This window comes from Neodiprion lecontei, chromosome 2 (assembly GCF_021901455.1).
Source record: "Neodiprion lecontei isolate iyNeoLeco1 chromosome 2, iyNeoLeco1.1, whole genome shotgun sequence".
NCBI classification, from domain to species: domain Eukaryota; kingdom Metazoa; phylum Arthropoda; class Insecta; order Hymenoptera; family Diprionidae; genus Neodiprion; species Neodiprion lecontei.
Window position 1 is genome coordinate 43,580,049 of NC_060261.1, and position 20,680 is coordinate 43,600,728.

The 20,680-nt window shown below is 38.9% G+C and overlaps 1 protein-coding gene across 7 annotated transcripts in view; it reads left to right on the plus strand.

Moving 5' to 3' along the window:
- The window catches only part of LOC107220780, an 81,572-nt gene extending 64,641 nt beyond the window's left edge, over positions 1–16,931 (plus strand). For 4 of the 7 annotated variants that reach the window (XM_015659509.2, XM_046733129.1, XM_046733128.1 and 1 more), the window contains exons 3-14: positions 5,325–5,491; positions 6,738–6,811; positions 7,148–7,246; positions 11,631–11,970; positions 12,698–12,958; positions 13,095–13,245; positions 13,363–13,471; positions 13,877–15,059; positions 15,401–15,451; positions 16,143–16,186; positions 16,290–16,433; positions 16,504–16,930. In XM_015659509.2, coding sequence (XP_015514995.2) covers positions 5,325–5,491; positions 6,738–6,811; positions 7,148–7,246; positions 11,631–11,970; positions 12,698–12,958; positions 13,095–13,245; positions 13,363–13,471; positions 13,877–15,059; positions 15,401–15,451; positions 16,143–16,186; positions 16,290–16,433; positions 16,504–16,596 — 2,716 coding nt within the window. In that variant the 3' untranslated portion in view covers positions 16,597–16,930. Of the gene's footprint in view, positions 1–2,919; positions 2,979–5,324; positions 5,492–6,737; positions 6,812–7,147; positions 7,255–11,630; positions 11,971–12,697; positions 12,959–13,094; positions 13,246–13,362; positions 13,472–13,876; positions 15,060–15,400; positions 15,452–16,142; positions 16,187–16,289; positions 16,434–16,503 lie in introns of those variants that run through there. The other 3 variants (XM_046733134.1, XM_046733132.1, XM_046733133.1) reach the window with 3 other exon arrangements.
- Positions 16,932–20,680: the final 3,749 nt, after the last annotated feature.

Below are 20,680 nucleotides of genomic sequence, written 5' to 3' on the forward strand. Positions count from 1 at the left end.
TGATATTGAAAACTCTTCGATGCAGAGATGTAAATAGATTGTGACGTAACGTTTCAAACGTCCCCTCCAAGTTCGCATACTATAGTGTTGTTATAACAGCAACGTACGTTTTGTGGATTTTTTTACTATATACATCATACCTGTATACGTATAAAAAATGTGTGTATATTCTCGCCGAGAGATGGTACCGTGCACATATTAACCGACTGAACGAGTCAATAGAATATATGATTCTCAGTACGTGACAAAATAGTCAAATAATTACCGTCTACGCAGACGCGGAATATTGTGCATCTGGCTAAAAGCAAAAAAGAATGTGTATTTAAAACATGTATTGTATAAAAATTTGGCAATTCGTGTGAAAACCGATGTCCTGCGGAAAGCTTACCTTGTCAAGGTATGTTATAAATAGCGCGAAAGAAGCGCGATGGCGTGTGGAATCCGGTTCACCGAAGATTATAACAATAGTTGGGTCGAACTGCGTGTCCCGGACCTTATCGCTTCAAGCCCACGTGTTGCAAGTGTTAAATTCAATTATTTCGCAACGGTGAAAAAATGTTATAATATGCACGTGGTACGCGTGCATGTAGAGTCCTTGAAATATTACAATTATCGTACACGAAACAACAAGTTATTTTTTCCCGCACTCCCGTGGGCGCTAATTTGTTAAATTATGTCGTACGGTTATCTAGACCTTTTGGCAAAGTTATAATACCTTATCAAACGCGCGGCGATCGAGGCGTCTGAAATCGAATTATACATGATTCTGCATGCGTATTACTCATATTCATGTATGCGTTACGTATGCGCTAATTCTACGTGCGTCGAGCATCAAAATGCTGTGTGTCGTTACTTTTTTTACACGTGGCATCTTTCACTTGTCATTTATCACGTGTTTATCAATCACAATTTCTGCGACCTCGCTCTCCCTCGCTTCTCTCTCTCTCTCTCTCTTTCTTCAATTTCAAATCGTCCGACTATCACGCCCGTATCGTCAATTGATGACACCCGGGTCACGTTTTCAAGGTCTTAATTGTCTGCAGCTCGTATTTTATGTTGACCGTCTTTCTTTGCTTGTCGGTATTTGCACGGTCCTGAGAAATATGTAGTTTTTCGGCTACCGTTCTTATTTTTCTTCCTCCCATTTCGATGTTTAAAAACCTTATCAACCGGCAAACGTATCAAATATCACGGATTTCATCGGAAAACATCATTTGCCCCAAGTATTTAAAAGTTCGATAAAAAAAAGTGCGACGAAGTATGTGATTGATTTAATAAAGTAAACACCGTTCGCTCCGAAATATCTCAATATATAATTCCAGATTATACGATAGCAGAAATTCATGAAGTTGAACATTATTGACTACGCAAATCAAGCGGTTGATTACGTCCGTGTAAACGTCAGCGAACAACGAATAAAATGAGCTTCAAGAACTTGTTCGCATGCCTGTAATATAATGTAAATATCCGTGGTATATGAGACTTATTTAATGCAACTAAGTTTCGAATTCACATACTCGCCTTATATATATCTCAATTGTGACAAGATGCACGGCAAATATGTGCATTTACACTATTTACCGAGATAGAAAAAAAAAAAAAAAACAATTTTGCTGACCGTGATCCAAATTTTCGTCTAGATATGTATTCGTAGTGAAATACATTGTGTACGTATGCACTACGCATGGTATATTGTGCGACAAGGGACGAAAGTTGGAGATTGCGACGAGGGTGAAGTTCGTTGTGACAATTGCACGAATTGCGATCGCAAACTTTGTGGCCCGAGTCGCACACGATAGTTTTTGTAACGAGCGAATGAAAAGTGGTGGGGCTTTGCCTGGTAGTTTTGGCGAGACGCGAGTGATCAATTCCTTCTCCCTGGGGACGAAAGCGAAGCAATTGTAGACTGCGCATTCGCGAACCTATCCTTGCAAGACTGAGATGAAATTGTCTGCTCTCATCCCGCTAAACTGTTACGCAAAGCCCCACTTTTCGTCCACGTGTGATAAAAAATATACGTCTTACGTAAACATACACATAGGTATATGCGAGTATTAGGTGTAACTTTTTTTTAGTCATTTTTGTTCTCGCTCGAGGTTCGTATAATGTAACATTGAATTAAGTCGAATTTATGTAAAGTAGGTATACCGTACAATTAATCTATCGACGTATGTGTTTTTTTTTTTTTTTTTTTTTTTTTATCTTGATCGAATGGTTGATCACCACTGTCTCGACGTCTGTCCTTTCCCGATCCTCCGAAAACCAACGTCGCCCTTTTTGTCTGACGAGTCGGTGTACCTACCTCAAGAGGAGACGAGTAAAAGAGGAGAGAGAGAGAGAAGAGAAAGACGGTGCGGATCATGGGCGGAGAGGCCAGACGGAGGTTCAGGATTCGTGGGAAGCGGCAGCGTGAGCCAACGTGTGCGTTTCTCTCCTACTCGTCTCTCTTCTTCTCCTCCTCCACCTTTCATCCTGGAGCGGAGTGCGGAGACGCAGTCGAGTAAGCAGGAACAGCGACGTCCCAACAGAAACTACGTTGGCTTAGGTCTCGGATTTCTCGGTGCAGTTTATGCAAATCGTTGCGCCGCGTCGCGTCGCAGAAATTTAATTGATGTGTCAGAGGGTGACGACGAAGAGGGAGAGGGAGCGTTTTGCACGGCGTTCCGTACTCCGCAAGAGCTACCCCAACACCGCAGACTCTTGGACTGTTTCGTACGAATATAGGCGGGCATGCGGAGACCAGACCAGTAGATACGACCGGTCGATGCCAGACAGCCGACGCAACCTCGCCTGGGCCTGGGGATGATGCTGGTCGAGAAGTGGAGCCGGTTTTCTCTTTCCTTCGAATTCTGACTCATACAACGCGAATTTTGAGTCTGGGTTCTAGATGTCAAATTTTTATTTCTTCCACGTAACTAACGAAAGGACGAAACAATGCATGCTTTTGTAGAAACCGGAACGATATTTCGGATTTTAAGGTAAATTACCTGTTTTACAAACATTTATTGTAAATAACGATTGAACAAACTTCAATTTTGTATTTTGAATCACTTTTATTTGAAAATAATAATTCAGAATTAAACTACAAATGTAAAAGAATTTGTAAACAATGTTTAAAAATTAATATTCTTCGTACTGCTTCGATGTTCGTATGAACTTTAACGCATCAAACCCCAAACTTAATCTCCCATCGTAGTCTCGTTATACTGTCGTTGATAACGTTAATAACGATTAAGTCCGTCACATTTTGGCGAAAACTTTTTTCTTTTGCTTCCGAATAGGCACCCACGTTAGCTATCGACGAAAAACTTCAAGACTTATTTATCAACGTAAAACAAACAAAAGCAAACCTTACAAGTGACAAATGAAGATTTTGGTTATTATTCGATGTATAGAATCAAAATTTATTTATCTCATTGTCAATAGAAAATCAGAAGAAAAATTTATATTTTGTTTTTGTTGACCCGCGTTATCGCACACCCTAGGCCTAGGCACAAGTTGGTCATTTTCATTATTTGAAAAAAAACTTCTCTCTAATTCCGTGAAGCTCGTTCTTCGCTTACTCAATAATGGTCGTTTCCCCGATGTTTCGCTACACGTTACTAATTTTGGAGATTTTGGGGTCGCTGATTGCGAATCTGAAATCAGATTTTCAAAATGCAGTGTGGCGAATCCAATCAGCGACTCCGTAAACCCCTCCACAGAGTTTTTAGACCGTATTCGATCAGATTTGAAATTTTCGTCCACCAAATTGGAACCGCCATCTTGAATTTTATAAATCTGTTTCGAGATTCGCAATTAGCGCCCCCAAAAACCATAGCTCCTATCACCGGTAGCTGATCTTTGAAACAAAGTACAATAATCGAGCTACACAACTAAATGTAGCGCGCTTACCATTGAAAGTTTACTTCTAATGTTCACCGTACGGTAGAATTTCCAACTGCATAAGTAAAGAGTCGTAATTTAAATCGCAGAATGTTCCCAGTTGAAACACACCTGTCACCTGTTACCATTGTGGCTAAATGCTTCCTTTATAGATATGGATATACATAATATTATAACGAATTTCGGAATTATAACTCAAGACTACCGCAGATACATACACCTGCTATCGATAAAATGTGTGAAGAATTTCGGAATATCTGCCTCGATATTTAATCGGGGTGTCCAAGGCCCTGAGAAACGCCACTGTCTCGAGGCCACTATTATACGGCCTCGATGTGAAACCGAGGTAGACAATGGTGGAAGATCCGGCCTTACTCGTTGGTCAACTCGTCCAAAAATCCCCGTTACGCCCACTTTGGTTAACGCTTTAATAAAAATCTACGAAGATAACATCTTTGCGCGGCAATTGTTTTTATCGTTATCGCATATCGGACGTCGGGGTCGATTTCTTGTCTTCGAGTCGGTTGTACTTGCACATTTTCTCATCACGCAACCCGAATCATCCTCTGGCCGATGAGCGAGCTTGAAATTGGAGGTAGCTCGCGCGTTTCAATTTTTTAATAAAAGCGGTGTTTGTTTAGTTGTTATTTACAGTAAACGTTTGAGAAAATAGGTAATTTTTCTTAATATCGCAAATATCGTTCTGGATTCTAGAAAAGGAAACCTTGTCCGATGAAACCTTTTTTTTTTTTTTCTTTCATTTGTCAGTTACGTGGAAGAAATCAAAATTTGACATCCAGAACCCAGAGTAAAAATTCTACTTTTAACATTACTACAGGCTCGTTGTCTCCGGGGTAACTGTTGTATAATTTCAATTGATCTACGATTACACTCGGGTAATAACCGTTCGGACAAGATCCGCGCGGTACGAGGAAAGGGGGATCGAATTAAGTATAACAACGAATTTTGGCCCGTAACGTAGATGCATGCATACATGCATACATACGTATGTACGGACACCCAACTCTTACGATAGATATAGAACGGGCGAGGATATTTAAATATATTCGTCTTTGTGACCTACGCCACGAGCTTATTTTTGTCGCACGACCAACCAACCATCCGATCATCGCTTACGCTAGTAAAGTTACTTGTTGACTCACACGGCCACCTCGTGTAAAGATACAGATATAGATACAGATACAGATTACGAGATACATTCGTGGATGACGCGAGTCCGAAGGAAGCGCTGCGCCGAACGACTCGACCATATTGCGAATTTCGAATTGCAAAATGCAAAAGCTCGGAGGGGAGTAAAAATTTGATCGTTGCCATCCGGTGACGTCGAAAACTCCCAATTTCTCCCGTAGCCTTAACACTTCCAGCTTCGACTCGAACTTCGTGACACCTTCGTGATTTTCAATTACTTCTGTTCGCAGCAATCCGAGAGCATCGCGAAACATGGCGGAAAAACAACGTCGGGACAATTTGAATACCAACATCTCGACGATGGCATCGCTGGTGCCGACTGTCGCCGGAAGCTCGAGGCGGATGGACAAGATATCGATACTTCGACTATCGGCAGCATATTTAAGGGCCTATTACAGTAAGACAACGTTCCACGTTAAAAATTATTGTTCCGTTTGCCGCACCTTATGCAACGGCAGTATATCGAAAAAATCTACGTTATAGTTGAAAAAATATTTTAAAACATGTACGCGTTCGTTTCTTTACTTGTAAAAGTAATTTTGAAATGCTCGAGTACCTGCAAGAAGAAGATTAAATTGCAACAATTCGCTATTTTCGCTAATTCGCCTATCTCGACTGGTTCAATAACACGTAGAAAAAGGATTTAAGAACGGAAAAAATAACACCCGGTTGAGTTGAATGCCCTACATGTATTATTTATCACATGCTTTTCAAACTGCTCGGTAATTACTTGCAGGCCTTTTTATTTCGCATCCAATCCCGTTCTCTCTCTCTCTCTCTCTCTCTTTCTATCACTCTCTCTCTGATCGATTCGCACCTGCGATATAGCTCATAGGTGTTACGCGCAGGTATATATACATATGCACATATATATATGTACACACACGTATATGTGCACAATCTCATCTAGCGCGAGAAAAACTCGCAGGCACGACCTTGCGTACTACGCACGCGGCGGGCGGACTTAAGTAATCGTAAACTTTGAGTAGTACGATAAATTTGTCCGCCAGTTAATCGCAATCGCATTTGTTTGTGACCTTCGTCTATGATTGGTTAAAACGCGCTGTCAAATCTTGCGAGAGCACCGATAACTGGTACGTTACACATGCGCCGCACGGCGTCATGTCATATCAATCTATGCGGATATACAATCTATTCAATGAATCTGTTTGGTTCTTTTATTTGATTATTTGTTTATTTATTTAGTCATCCGTCATTTATTCCTTCTATCTTATACTTTTTTAATCTACATCGTCTCTTTGTTTAAATGTGTATGAAAAACTCAACACTGCGGAAAAGACGCGAGTACAAGGAATAGAAAATTTCCTGTCTTTTTATACGATACGTACATTGTACATGTAGGGTGAGTGTCACAATTATTGACCCTTACCCAGTTATTGACCTTTTTTCGATGTATCCGTTTGATCGTTAGTTTTCAAATCGCGAACAAATAAATTTGTAATGTCCAACTCTCTAGGAATTGGTTTTGGTAATCGAAAAATTCACAATTTGTGCCGGCAATTTATAATTTTGGAAAGTATAAGGTTCAATAATTGGGTCTAAATGGGTCGATAACTGGAACACTTATCTTAAGACCGTGTCATACAATTGGAGAAAAGGTTTATCGTATTGTTTTGTTGCAGCGTTGGGCTCGGGATCGGTCAAGTTTCTTCCCCAACAGTTCAACGATTTGGATCTCGAACAGTATATAATCGAAGTGAGTATTTTCAATCATACATACACGTATAAGATAGGTACAGTTGTAACACGCGTATACCTCTATCTGTGCAAATAGACACGTGTGTATTAGAATTCGGTGAAAAGTTTGATATTAGAATAACGGTTGAATTTTAATAATCAGTGACGATTCGCGGCAACAGTTCAGAATGAACTGATTTTTATAGCCCTTGCCTAAATCACGTTTATGTCGATCGTAATCCGAGGCTTGGAGCAACGAGCCTATAGAAGCTTTGCAGAAAGAAATTTTGAAAAAGTAGATGAAGATTTAAAAAAAAAAAAACAAGGTAACAAACGCCGATTTTCTCATCGACAGAACGTGGTCGCAAACGCTGGGTTTTTCCTCGTGGTCACGACGTCGGGGAAAATCGTCTACATCAGTCGACAAGTCGAGGATCAGCTTGGCCACGCGCAGGTGAATATGTACATATAATTTTTCCATTACCATTTGTTGATTTTTTTTTTTTCTCTCTCTCTCTTCATTATTTTGCGATTAGTCGAAAGTTTCCGAAGCGACGCTTGGAATGAAATTTAATCGCGGCTGGAAACCTCGAATCGGCTAATTTTTTTACGGGGCACCTTGATATATGTAAGTATCGGTGTTAGGTATAATGGACGGGATCCAGGCTAGTAAAGCAAATGCAAAGGGGAAGAGAAATTTTTCTATCGATCAATCGCTGCACGCGTATGCAACGTCGAGACACTCGCTCCCATGGCAACGTTTCATCTGGCACCGTGTCTGCAGACGTCTCCTTGTTTGCCCTTGCAATCGTTGGTGCGGCTGAGAGGAATAAAAAAAATAAGAAAAATAAAAAAAATAATGCAAATGAAAATTAAAGAGACAATGGAAACGGGACGGGAGGAGCAACGTAAACTTTTCTTCCACGTATTTCTCAATGTACACAATCATATGCCTGCCGGTGAAAGAATCATGCGTCGTCACTTTTACGTATTCGTCTTGGTGATTCTAATATTATATGTCTCTAGAGATGAAAGACATCTACAACCCATATGTTTTCAAAGTCACTGGTGGGTGCTGGAATAATTTTTTTTGCTTCCACCGTAGAATGTAGTTTTTTTCTTTTATTTTCTTTCATTTTTATCTTTCCTTTTCTTTTGTCAAAGAAAAGCGTTTATTGTGTTTGTTTTTGTTGTGTTTTTTTTTTCCCCCTTTCAGATCTAGTGAATCAGGTTGAATTAGAGAATTTGTTGTATTCAGAAATACGACTTTCTCGGAACAGGTTATAAGTAATGTCACGTAATCACTAATATATAAGCAAGCTTTGAGAAGGCAACTTCGTTAATGATCCCAACACGTGTCAACGAATCATAGCATTAATATTCTTGGGACACCGGACGTGCAGAAGATGTTCGTCGATAAGAATTTCAACCTACGTAGGACCATAGATATTGTATTTTCTCATGGCAACGATAACCCAGGACATACGTATCGTTGTTTGGTTTTTGGCGAAAGTAAGACAGGTTTTTTCGTTCGGTATTGCCGCGTGCATTGTCGAAGATCAGATTTCAGCGTGATTGATAGAAAAGGATATCTCTGACGTTAGGATTTTTGAAAGGTTGAAAATCGTTTGCCCAAAATGAATTCGATACGTGTGTAATTGGCGAGTGAGAAAAGGAAAATTTATGAATTAATTATAATCATACGTTCGCCAGGGATAAACAGTCTTTCGGCGCTTATTTTCCCATTTATGCCAGCGTGGGTGTTGCCAACAACACGTCTTCTTCTACTATCCGTGAGAGAATAAGAGAAGCACACGTGTGTGCATAGCTAGTCTCGCGTCGCCGAGAGAGAGCAGGTGGATAAGAAGGTAAAGAGAAGGGAAAAAAGCCTAGTCGGCTTGAATTTCTTACCTTCTTCCTCTTCACATCCATCCCGTGTTGTCACGTCAATTTCCTTTGTCGCTGAGAGCTTTACTCTGCACGTGTCGTTAAATATATATATATATATATATATATATATATATATATATATATATATATATATATATATATATGATATATATATGATATATATGTAATATAAATAAAATATATATAAGAAAATTCGATCATTTTACAAAATCTGCAGTAGAATAGTTATTTCATCGCATGGCCAATTTTACTGCAGAATTTATTTTGACCTAAATCAGATGTCACGCCGTTTACACGTGAATTGAATGAAAAAAAAAAAAAAAAAACAAATACATCGTGCAGACGGAAATAAAATCTGGCAAAACATCCCGTATAGCCTCAGTCCCACGCGTGACCGGATTGCGCTGCTATAATAATCGGCTGTTTATAAAGAGATACGAATTAATTAGCAAACTTGTCGAGTTTTATTACCACTGTAGCTTTTACCTGCTTAAACCTGCAATAAAGACTCAATTGGTAAATATTCGGTCACGCGTGGATATTGGTTTTTCGTTCTTCGTGTTCGCGGATGAATTCTTAGCCTCCGTTATCCTCGATAAATTTAGTTTTTTGCTTTTGAAAAACGAACATGTTGCAGCTATCGCCGAAAATAAAATTCGGTCCCTGTCACATTATACGTTTTTAATACACGATTATCCAAGAACGGAGGTGTCGACCAGGTTTTCTACGTTTCATCATTTTTCTTCCGGCATTGCTTGTATCTTTGAACGCAGTTTAAATGTGCAGCAAGAAACTGAAAGAAATTATCAGACAATTTTTAGTCAAATTTTTGTCTGCCAGCATGAAAACGGCCGCGCAACAAATCAGCTACACGTATTGTTTATTTGGACCGTAAAGTAAAAAATAAAAAAATATTAAGATCTTGGCTTGCCGCTAAGAAAGCTGAACAATACCTCTAATTTGATCTGTATACTTGTATAATGTAACACTGTAGGGGATCGGTTGAGATCGCAAACTCAGTGTCGTTATTGGATGTAACACAAACTGCGATAGAAAATAGCGAGTGAAACTTTGGCTTACTTTTCTTCTATAATTGGCGTCATCGGATAAAGAAAAACGTTGCAAGGGATTGAAATGCCAAAAGTAGGTGTTACGGCCCTCGAATTCGAGTAAAGGTACGTTTAGAGTGCCAGACGCCCTTTTACAAATTGACAATATACGTCGTCTGTATATATGTATATGCGTAGATTATACGCATCCACGTATCGAGGGCAGTATGAAAGAACGTAACATCTTAAATTGTGCTAAAAAAACGTGACATCTCAGATTCTTTCGAGAAGAAGGTCATATCTGAAATTGTGAGAGAAGAACGTGACATCTCGACCGAGGCAAAATTTTTCATTGATACGGCATTGGAATTTTGGCTGTACGAACTATACGAAGCATTTTTTTCCGATAGATTTAATAATTGTTTCAAGCATTTTCTCGTTCATTTAACCTTCATGATGAGAAACCAGAAACTTTCACAACGAATCGAAGAAACAAATATTCTTCAATTTTAATATGTTATTTTCATTGAATTTTTCAATTGACGAAATGAAAACAAAAATTATGTACATTACGGAATTGGAATGCTATTTACGCAAAACCTTACGTTGGGCTTACAGAATGGTCGACAACATTTACATAAAATCAAACTCATTATGGGGGATGAATGAATGAAAAAATGATTGAAACATTTATTGAATCTATCGGAAAAAAATGCTTCTTATAGTTCGTACAGCCAAAATTCCAATGCCGTATAATTCGTGCACCCATAATTCCAGTGACGCATCGATGAAAAATTTTACCTCAGTCACGATGTCACGTTATTCTTTCACAATTTGAGATGTCATCTTTTTCTAGCACAATCTGAGATGTCGCGTTCTTTCATAATGCCGTCGGTACGTTCTGGGATTAACTGTCGCATTGAGGGTAACAGTCAGGCTACTATTAGTACCCAATTGAAAGCTGGAAAAAACGGATCACTCTGACGATGATCGTTCCCTGATAGTGACCCCGATGTCAGGGCTCTTCGTGCGCACCTCATGGCGACCTGATACACGCGTTACGTGTACCCAGTGAGCTTTCGAGCCTTGGCATGCTCAGCGAAACGATTAAAGATGAGGCCGGGAATGGGAATGGAAATGAGGATGAGGATGAGGATGAGGATGAGGAGGTGGAGGGACTGGCTTGTTTTCGCTGTTTTTAAGTGCAATCAAGTTATATTCATGTGGGGTGAAAGAGGTGCCCCGCAGAGAAAATGAGGCACGATGTCGCCAACGCGTTGGCTTATGTGCCTGCACGAGCCGTATAACCACGTGCCATACAACCTCCGTTCACGAAATATATCGGAAACCTTCCCTTGACCGTTCCGTGTCGTATGAGAAAAGAGACAGTTTTACAGTAGCGAAGTCACCTTCTTGTCACTTTATCCTCGCTTAACCCTTCGTTGGCCACCCAGGACGAATGGACGTCCACTCGTACTTTCTCTGAAATGCTCGCTCCTCTCGATTTCTTGAAAGTTTATTAATTTTCATTTATCGCGTGACTAAGTATTTCGTTACTCTCAACGCCGGAACATCAAAAAAAAAACCTCAAACTAGTTACCTCAATTTCTTTTTTGAATTTTTGCTCGCCACTGAGTGGGTCAAAAATAGCCTAGGACGAATTGTTTCTGTAAGGTGGCCCACGAAGGGTTAAACGATAGCTCAAACCTGTTTCGCAATGGCTGCATTCAAGTTGCATACCTTCGAACATGAATTTTCAGTCAAACGACCGTATTCCCTTCGAGTAAGACTTGAAAAGTAACGATAGTACAAACGTTTGCATGACTCTTACAAATTATATTTCCGATCGTCATAGTTCGTTTCTATTTTGCGTTACAGCACGAGCTGCTGGGCCAGTCGTTGTACACCTTTGTATGCCCCGAAGATTACGCCGAATTACGGAGCGGACTGACTCCAGACGAAACCCAAACTTCTACCTCGAACGCGATACAGGCGAACGACGAGACCTCGAACTCATCCGAGGAGTCGCAATCCCCGAAGACGGAAAAACAGTTTACCGAACAACGCCGGAGCTTCAGCATACGGATGTCACAGAAAGCCCTGAACAAGAGGGATCACGGACAGTACGAGTGCCTGCAGATATCCGGGCTTCTCAGGCTTGCGGACGCATGTGGGAACCAATCGAACAACACCAATAATAATCGATCGAGACCTCGAGGTGAGAAACTTTCGGACGATTTACGGACACCCGTTTTGCACCCTATCCCGGGTTCTTCTTTCGTGTCAATTGACGTTTATTCTGGCAGGGAAATACCGAGGGACCATTTTTTTTTCAACGGGAAAATAATAACGACGCACGCAGTTATTACTGCGTACCGGGATGAACTGTAGGCGCTTTTCATTCGGGTCTCATATTTCTGAACGATGCTGCGATGTGTCCTATTTTATATTCGGTTGATTAAAACAATTTGTTTAAGTGGCCTTCGTTCGACTTCGAGTGCCATTGGCATTGAGGCCAGGACTACAAAACACCTGGCTTATTTTTCATAAAAATTGTCAAATAATATCCAAATACGCTATTTTTTCGCCAGATTAATGCAATTCGATGTTATTAAACGAAATATTCCTCATTGGGAGTCCAAGTTACCGCAGTATTATACATCAGTAGCTTCTGCAAATTCATAAGCATGGAGGAAAAAGAATTAAACGGATCAGTTGACACACGAAGTGAGAATTCGAAGCACCTCGTTCACCCAGCTGTTCTTTCAATGCTTCATAATTAGAATGAACCGAACTTGCACCACTCGCATATATCTATTTGCGCGTGTGGTCTTGTTGTTTCTTTTTTCATCAATCTTTCAATATCCGTTCATCCTCATTACGGAAATATGACTGCCATTGTTACGTGATATGTTAGTTGAACGGTGGGTGTTGAACTTGACTAGAAATCAACGGGACCAGCAACGACATAATTTTCGTGGGGATCGCACGGCTCGTGAAACGACGCACGATAACAGAACTGTCTCTGCTCGAGGCAACGAAGGATGAATACGTGACGCGGCATCTGATCGATGGGCGCATAATATTCTGCGATCACAGAATCTCTGTCGTGGCTGGTTACATGGCAGAGGAGGTATCGGGACTCAGCGCGTTCAAGTTCATGCACAAAGAAGACGTCAGATGGACTATGATCGGGTTACGACAAAGTAAGAACGGCTATTTTACTTCTTCCGTTTCTTTTTCCTCGGTCAAACTACAGGCGAAACATCGAAGGATCTGTCATCACTCGTCGGTCGATATGTAACATTTTAAAAGTACGGATGCACATCTTTTATCTTTCAGTGTACGACCGAGGGGAGGGATTTGGTTCGTCGTGTTACAGATTATTATCGAGAACTGGTCAGTTCATCTACCTCCGTACCCATGGTTATCTCGAATACGACAAGACTACGCAAAGCGTCGAGTCTTTTGTCTGCGTAAACACGTTGGTTACGTAAGTATTGGTCGCGAAATCACATACATGAACGTAATGTACGAGTTCTGGCTTTACCGCCTTGTATCAGTATCTCAAAGAAATTTTTCTCTGTTCCGTGAACGATTGTGAAAATAGGGAAAAAGAAGGCATCGAACTAGTGCGGGAAATGAAAAACAGATTCTCAGCAACTGTTTCTGGTCCGGCTAAAGTCGCAATTCCACTACCAAGTTCGATCACGCCTCCGGTAAGTTTCAGAAATATTTATTATCCAAGTGTTAATGTCCGACGTCAGTTGTTGATTGTGAAAACGGGGTGATACGAGGGTGAGAATACATTAGGAAAGACTCATTACGACTATCCGCAGAACTGGAAGATTGTGGCAGGACGGTAGAAATATGACAATGGAACCAGGCTGTTTCAGATACTGCCACTCTTGCCTTCAACATTACGAGCCAATAACAGATGTTACGAACCTGTCATTTTATGATCATCAATACAAAATGCCTAAGTAAACATGTTATCGCAATACGAGATCTGACGGCGTAACTCTGCTTGAATCCTTTGGAAAATGGAATCTAATGAAGAAATTCATCAACGTGCAGAACTGCTTTTCCGATAATTGTAGAACATCTTTTGTGTATTCTTACAGGTTCAAGACTCTCAGTGGACGGATCCGAAACTGACGGTCGAAGACCCCGCTCAGCTCGAGGATGCTGTGAAACAATTGATAAGTAACCTGCCGTCTCCCGCGTCCGGTATTTCGGTCTCACCTTCCCCGATAACGCATAATCAATTCTACAAAGCTGCGGTGTACTCCACGAAATTGCCACCGGCCTCTGTTCAGGCCCACAAGATGGGGATGAAATCGCTGCAGCTTAATTCACCCTCGGACGAAGAATCGAGTCACGTCCTAACCGACGGTCATGAGACGAGAGAATACAGTTCGGCACAGACTGATTCAGCATCGATCGACGAGCCGCAATGCGACAGAGACATCGATGATACTCGGACGTCATTTTTGTATACGCAGACAAACACGACGGCTGAAGAATCACTGGGTGAATGTGAAACGGAGGACATAGTATTGGGACTCGGTGACGATCGTTTTGCGGAGGAGAAGCCGAATTTGGAAAAGAATATTCATATGACGGATGCCAATCGTAACCTGAGTTTGCAGAACTGTGGAGCGGCTGGGTCTAGAATATCCGATAATGTACGAGAAAAACGGGTGTCTCGTAGAAGGGCTACTCATGGCGCAGTAGGAAAGGTGCAGATGGACAAGTGCAACAAGACGATTCGGACGAAAAGCACAGGAACAGCGTCACACAGAACACACGAGGCAGTCCGGGATGCGAATAGTTCGTCGAACAATCGTTGCATAAGACCAGACTCTGCGCGAAAATACTCTGGCAGTAATTTCGACGAGACACAGTACACGAGAAAAAGGTCGAGAAGCATCGAGGAGGTGCCCGTCTCCGTCTCGAAGAGAAAAACTAACAAAATGGGCTCGGCGTCGAGCAGTAACGATTTCGTGCTGAGCAACGAAGATATTAATTACTATCCAACCGTCGGATCGCCTCTGATTCCAAGGCTCGACGACAACGAATTAGGCGAATTAAGCAGCGAAGCAAACTTGATCGGTGATATTGTTCTGGAATCGGATGCGGGATTATCGAGAGAATTGGCGACCGCATCGTGTTTGCCCTCGATCGACGGTTATCAGCAGTCGAACACCGGGTTCTCATGTTCGTCGGTAACGGGCTATCAGATTAATGAGTTTCACGATGATTACTCGGGAGACGTCTTGAGCCCGAGCTTGGACGTTGACACAGGTACCACAGTAGTGTCACGTAAAAACAAAATTAAATAAAAAATTTTTAATAAATAAAATGACTGCACGTACCTACACAACACTGTTAGCACCAATCTCCAATCAATGTTCCTACCGACCAAAAAACATCTACCTTCAATTCTATAATCGTCCGTTGTACCTGAAGCGAATCTGAAACCATCTGAATGTGTAGTATCAGTTCGACCTCAATTTCTTCTTCCTAAAGCCAAAAAAAAAAAAACAAAATAGAAAACAAAAAAAAAATCAACATATAAAAACAATTTGATTTGTGTGTCGAGAGATGACAACTGCTAACTCGTATTCTATCTGGCATGTTTGTAGATCTTATGAAGACAAATTTTGAAGACCTACAGTCAGTGGTGTGTAATGAAAGTAAGTTTGAAAAGTGTTTAGAACTTTCACTAATCTGTAGAGTAACACATTGGGTACCTCGGTGCAAATTGCTGCATAGTATGAAATTTTATGACAAAACCTGACCAACGATACATGAAAAATCTTTCTCATAATCGTTGAAACTTCTGAAACACAATTACTGTCTTGCACTGCAAACTCTACTAGTGATTTTATGCTAATGTTCATGCTCTTTGGTGTAAGGATGCGATTGTATATTCCCCAAGGCGTTACCTGATACTGCCTGCTTATACATACCAATATTGAATAGTTGACGAGTAAAATGATTTTAGATTACAACACAATGTAAAGAATGAACAGTTAGTGCCGCAATATGTTTCATTTCGTTTTTCTTTTTCTCTTACAACAATCCAGCATGTTCAACTGCAAATTATGTGTCTCTGGTGTTTGCATGAGCTCTTAAATTAGAGGAAGCACTTTTTCTACTCTGATACTTAAAACACAAACTTAAGGTTAATAATCTTTGCACGGTACTGTTTTCCATGGTTTATAAGGCCTATGAAAAAACGTGTACAGTTTTGTCGCAAAGACCCAACTGTAATAGCTGCCAAAGTGTGAAAATTTGATAATCAGAATATTTTAAGAGAAAAACACAAACGCCAACAGTCGTCATTCCTTACTTAGATTTTTTTCTTGAAATTTATTGTTTCAGAAACCATTGACGAGGCACACATTAACGAATTTACAGCCTGCAATGTGAGTATCGCACGTATCACATCACTTATCCAAGCGATTACACATCACATGTAATAAAAACCCATGAATAAATTGATTTCTTTTTCTTTGCGTTCTGTTACAGCAAGCTGTGAACGAAGAAATCCGAAAGACGCAGTTTCAACTGGAACAAAGCATAGCTCTCAGAGAATCCCAATTGAGCGTACTGAAGCGTGACTTGGATAACCCCGCACTACTGGCTCAAAGAAAAAACTTGAAACAAATAGAGGTAAGCAGACCACAAAATTATATAATTCTGAACAGTAATTTAACATTTTCGAAAAATTATTATGTTTCAGGCTGAGCATAACGAGACCAAACAAATGCTGATAACGCTTCAACAAGATCATTATAACTTGCAGGTCAATGTGCAGCAAAACATCGGAGTGTGAGAATGAATGAAGAAGAATGTTATTTTAATTAACGCTGCAGCAAAGTTTGCTCACATTTCTTTGGTAATCTGAAATGAACTCAGACACCTCCCCCCCCCCCCCCCCCCCCGCTCCCCTGCTACACATTTCCTATCCACCAATAATTTAAGCAACAAGTAATTCACGACTGCAGTGCGAAATTGCCATGACGCGTACGGAATGCAACTGGAAGATATACGCGTGTATAATAAAAAACCGACTATTTTTTTTTTTTTTCGAAGAACATTGAAAAATCTTCCGAGTGTCCCTCAAAAATGACCTCGGTATAATATGAGCTCTTAATATTGATATTTAGAGGTGGCGATTCTCAATTTTTAAAAAATTTAGAATTTTATTGCTCGAAAACGAATCAGTGTGAAGATATAAACAAAACATATTCTTGTAGGAAATTTTACGCTCTACAAAAAAGATCTGAATAAAGATTTGCGTAAGGTAAGTCGTTTCGGAGTTATCAGGCCTCAAACATCGAACCGTTTGAAATAATGATGTTGTTAATTTATAAATGCTACAAAACTGACTCATATCACTTAAATACACAATATTATTGATTTTAAAATTAATACGATAGACTTCCAATGAAATGTTAATTAATAACTTTCATTAATCAACGATATGAGTCAGTTTTGTAGCATTTATAAATTAATAACATCATTATTTCAAACGGTTCGATGTTTGAGGCCTGATAACTCCGAAACGACTTACCTTGCGCAAATCTTTATTCAGACCTTTCTTGTAGAGCGTAAAATTTCCTACAAGAACATGTTTTGTTTATATCTTCACACTGATTCGTTTTCGAGCAATAAAATTCTAAATTTTTTAAAAAATTTTTCCCATGTTATTTAAATGGGAAATAGAAAATTGAGAATCGCCACCTCTAAATACCAATATTAAGAGCTCATATTTTACCGAGGTCATGTTTGAGGGACACTCGGAAGATTTTTCAATGTTCATCGAAAAAAAAAAAAACGTCGGTTTTTTGAAACACTCTAAGTATATATATATACAGTGCAGTTTGATTTGAGAATAACATTTGTAGATAAAGAAACAAACAATCGTCTGCACCGGAAATTTGAGTATAAATATAGAATTGACCGATTATAGATGTAAAATATCAACGTAGGCATTGTAATTATTATAGGCCTATACATCTTCAATATGGTAGAGTTACTCTTATCATTGCCCGAAACGGTACAGAATTTTCTATCCTTTGCTTGTGAATGATTTTTGAGTTTCTAAGCTTCATAGCAATAATGAAAGCGTTCGCTCTTTCAGTTTTTGTCATTAAAGCGGAAAAAAAAAAATTAATTACCATCCGGATCGTTAACGGCGATTGATCGTGTCTCGTGAATTCTTACATCGAATAGTAGATATCTAGTAACAGCAAAATCAAACCCACGAGCGCATGTCGGATTGGAATGACAAAGCAACCGCATTGTTGCAAGGATATTATTAATATGCAGATAAAAAGATAGGTGCATCGTGGTTACAATGGTACGTAAACGCATAAAATGAACTGATGGCAAATGGCATTCTTTTTTCGTAATCCTGAATTAAACCCCAATGGATGCATGAAAGTCGTTGGACATACTTGCGCTGTCAATCTACGTCCGTAATTCCACGATATACCCTGAATTTGTAAATACATTATATTTATACTTACTTGAAAAAATTTGGTACGAAAACTTAACCTCATAAAATATCCGGCTAACCCGGAAACAGGTACCTACAAACCGTTTTATAAGTCTGTCGTCTATTCAACAGTTTATCAAAGTGAACGATATATTTCCCGCAATGGGGAATAATAAATAGTAATAACATGTGAATAAAGGGAAAAAAATCAAGGATTAATCTGTTATCGAAATAATGGATCGTTGCCATCGATTTTACTGGCTCACTATAAGACTGCAATGTTATAATATATTATTATTACTATTATTATTAATAATTTGATTATATTATTATTATCATTTTATTTTTATGACCATTATTTTATTTTTATTACAATTACCGTCATCCTTATCATCACTACTATCGGTATCATCATCTACATAATATGAGACGATTGTATAGTAATTCCCAGATAGCGCCAGTGTGTATAATTACATGCTCAGTCCTGACTGTGACTCCTGTTACATCGCAAACTCTGCGACTGATTGAATCAAAAAACCAAAAAAGTTTATTAAACAAAACAAAAATAAAACATAAAAAAAACATTCAGCATTAAGGGAAAAGAAAACTTACCATTTAAAACTCAAATAAATTAATCATAATTTTAAAAAAAATCGAAATAAAATAGAAAAACGAGATCTGAGTGCGGTTGTACCTTTATTGTGCACTGACTGGTTATTATTTTTCTAAAAGCTATCTGGATGCCCATTTTGTGTGTGTGTGTGTGCGTGCGTGCATGCGTGCGTGCGTGCGTGCGTGTGTGTGTGTGTGTGTGTGTGTGTGTGTGTGTGTGTGTGTACACAAATAACAATACAATATTATAATTATGTTATAATTAGAAGTGTACCTAATTTAAAAACAAAAAATATTAGCGTGTAAGCATGGTGTACTAATAGCTACTTACATCTAACTTGTTATTTACTGTAAATCAACATTTTATCTATCTGCAATCATAATTACGTCTCAGTCGGCGTATTTTCGCGGAATCACCAAGTTATTTTTTTTCATCAATTTCTCATAAACTGTACAAGTACCTATGTCGACGAAATTAAGTTTTTGCTCAATTCGGTTTTCACAAAGTGTAAAAAATTTTGAAATTCCTGCAACATTTTCACAGACTTGTGTTGTATTATTGAAATACAATAATCAGATGAGTATTTACAGAATGTTTGTATCGTAATTTAAATTTGATATCCAGTTACTGTAAAAGTTACACAGTGCGGAACGTATTAGTTGAATCTGAGTACCTATTCACTGTTACATAAATATTATGTTCGCTATGTTAAATTGATGAACATAAATATTGAAGCTTGAGATTTCGTAAAATAATATCATTTCATTAACCTATAAGTCTGAGTAGAAAAAAACTATGTAAATGCATTAATGTCGTACATGCAATAGAGTAAGTTGTAAAATAGTATGATAATTATTATATTACAGCACCAAGTATGTATAATATATATATAATACTACAGCCCTCCCCAAAATGTAAAGTACAAAATACAAATCCAAACTGTCTGTGTTCAGTGTTCTCCCTCTAAACTTAACAATGTACAAAGGTGGTGAAAATCATGTGACAATTTTAAGCCCACGTACCCGTCTACTCAAATTTGATTTCATACATACCGATCACGCTCACACATAATATGCAGCATATATACAATATTAAGTCACAAAGATGAGGAAAAAAAAACAAAAAAAAAAAAACGCTGGCGTAATTGTATCAAAATCACGGTGTTACAATTGTACATAATTATATATCCTACAGTTCGATTACATTACCGAATTGAAAGAAAGGTCATGAGAATTTTGTGACCAATTCAATAACCACACACCACACACTTATGTCATTGAAAATCTGGAAATCGATTATTAACTTTAATACTTTTTTTTCTAATGTAAAATATCTGAAGCAGAGAAACGAAGAAAAAAACTTATAATTAATCCATATTTTGTTTCTATTTTCTAATATTTATTATGGTTAAATAAATGATGAAATATACATTATACAACACTGTAACCATCAAATGGCCGTATTTAATGCGTGATGTAAATTTTGATGATATACTACATGGATAGCTATATACTATACATATACCGGGTAACGTAACTGAAAATATACTGTATATGGATAAAACAACGCTCGACGAGTGAATGATTCATGTCGATAAAAGTACTGGAAAATTCTCACACAATTTTTCACCCAAGGCATATTAATCTGTGTAGCGATACAGGTATAATGCAGCTTTACAACAAATTTCTGGCATATTTACTTGCGAATCTTGGACATTGAGACAGTAAGAGATTTAGACGTGGATTATAACGTGACACAGACAGTCGGCACTCCAGCACTATAATGTAATACAACAAACTTGTA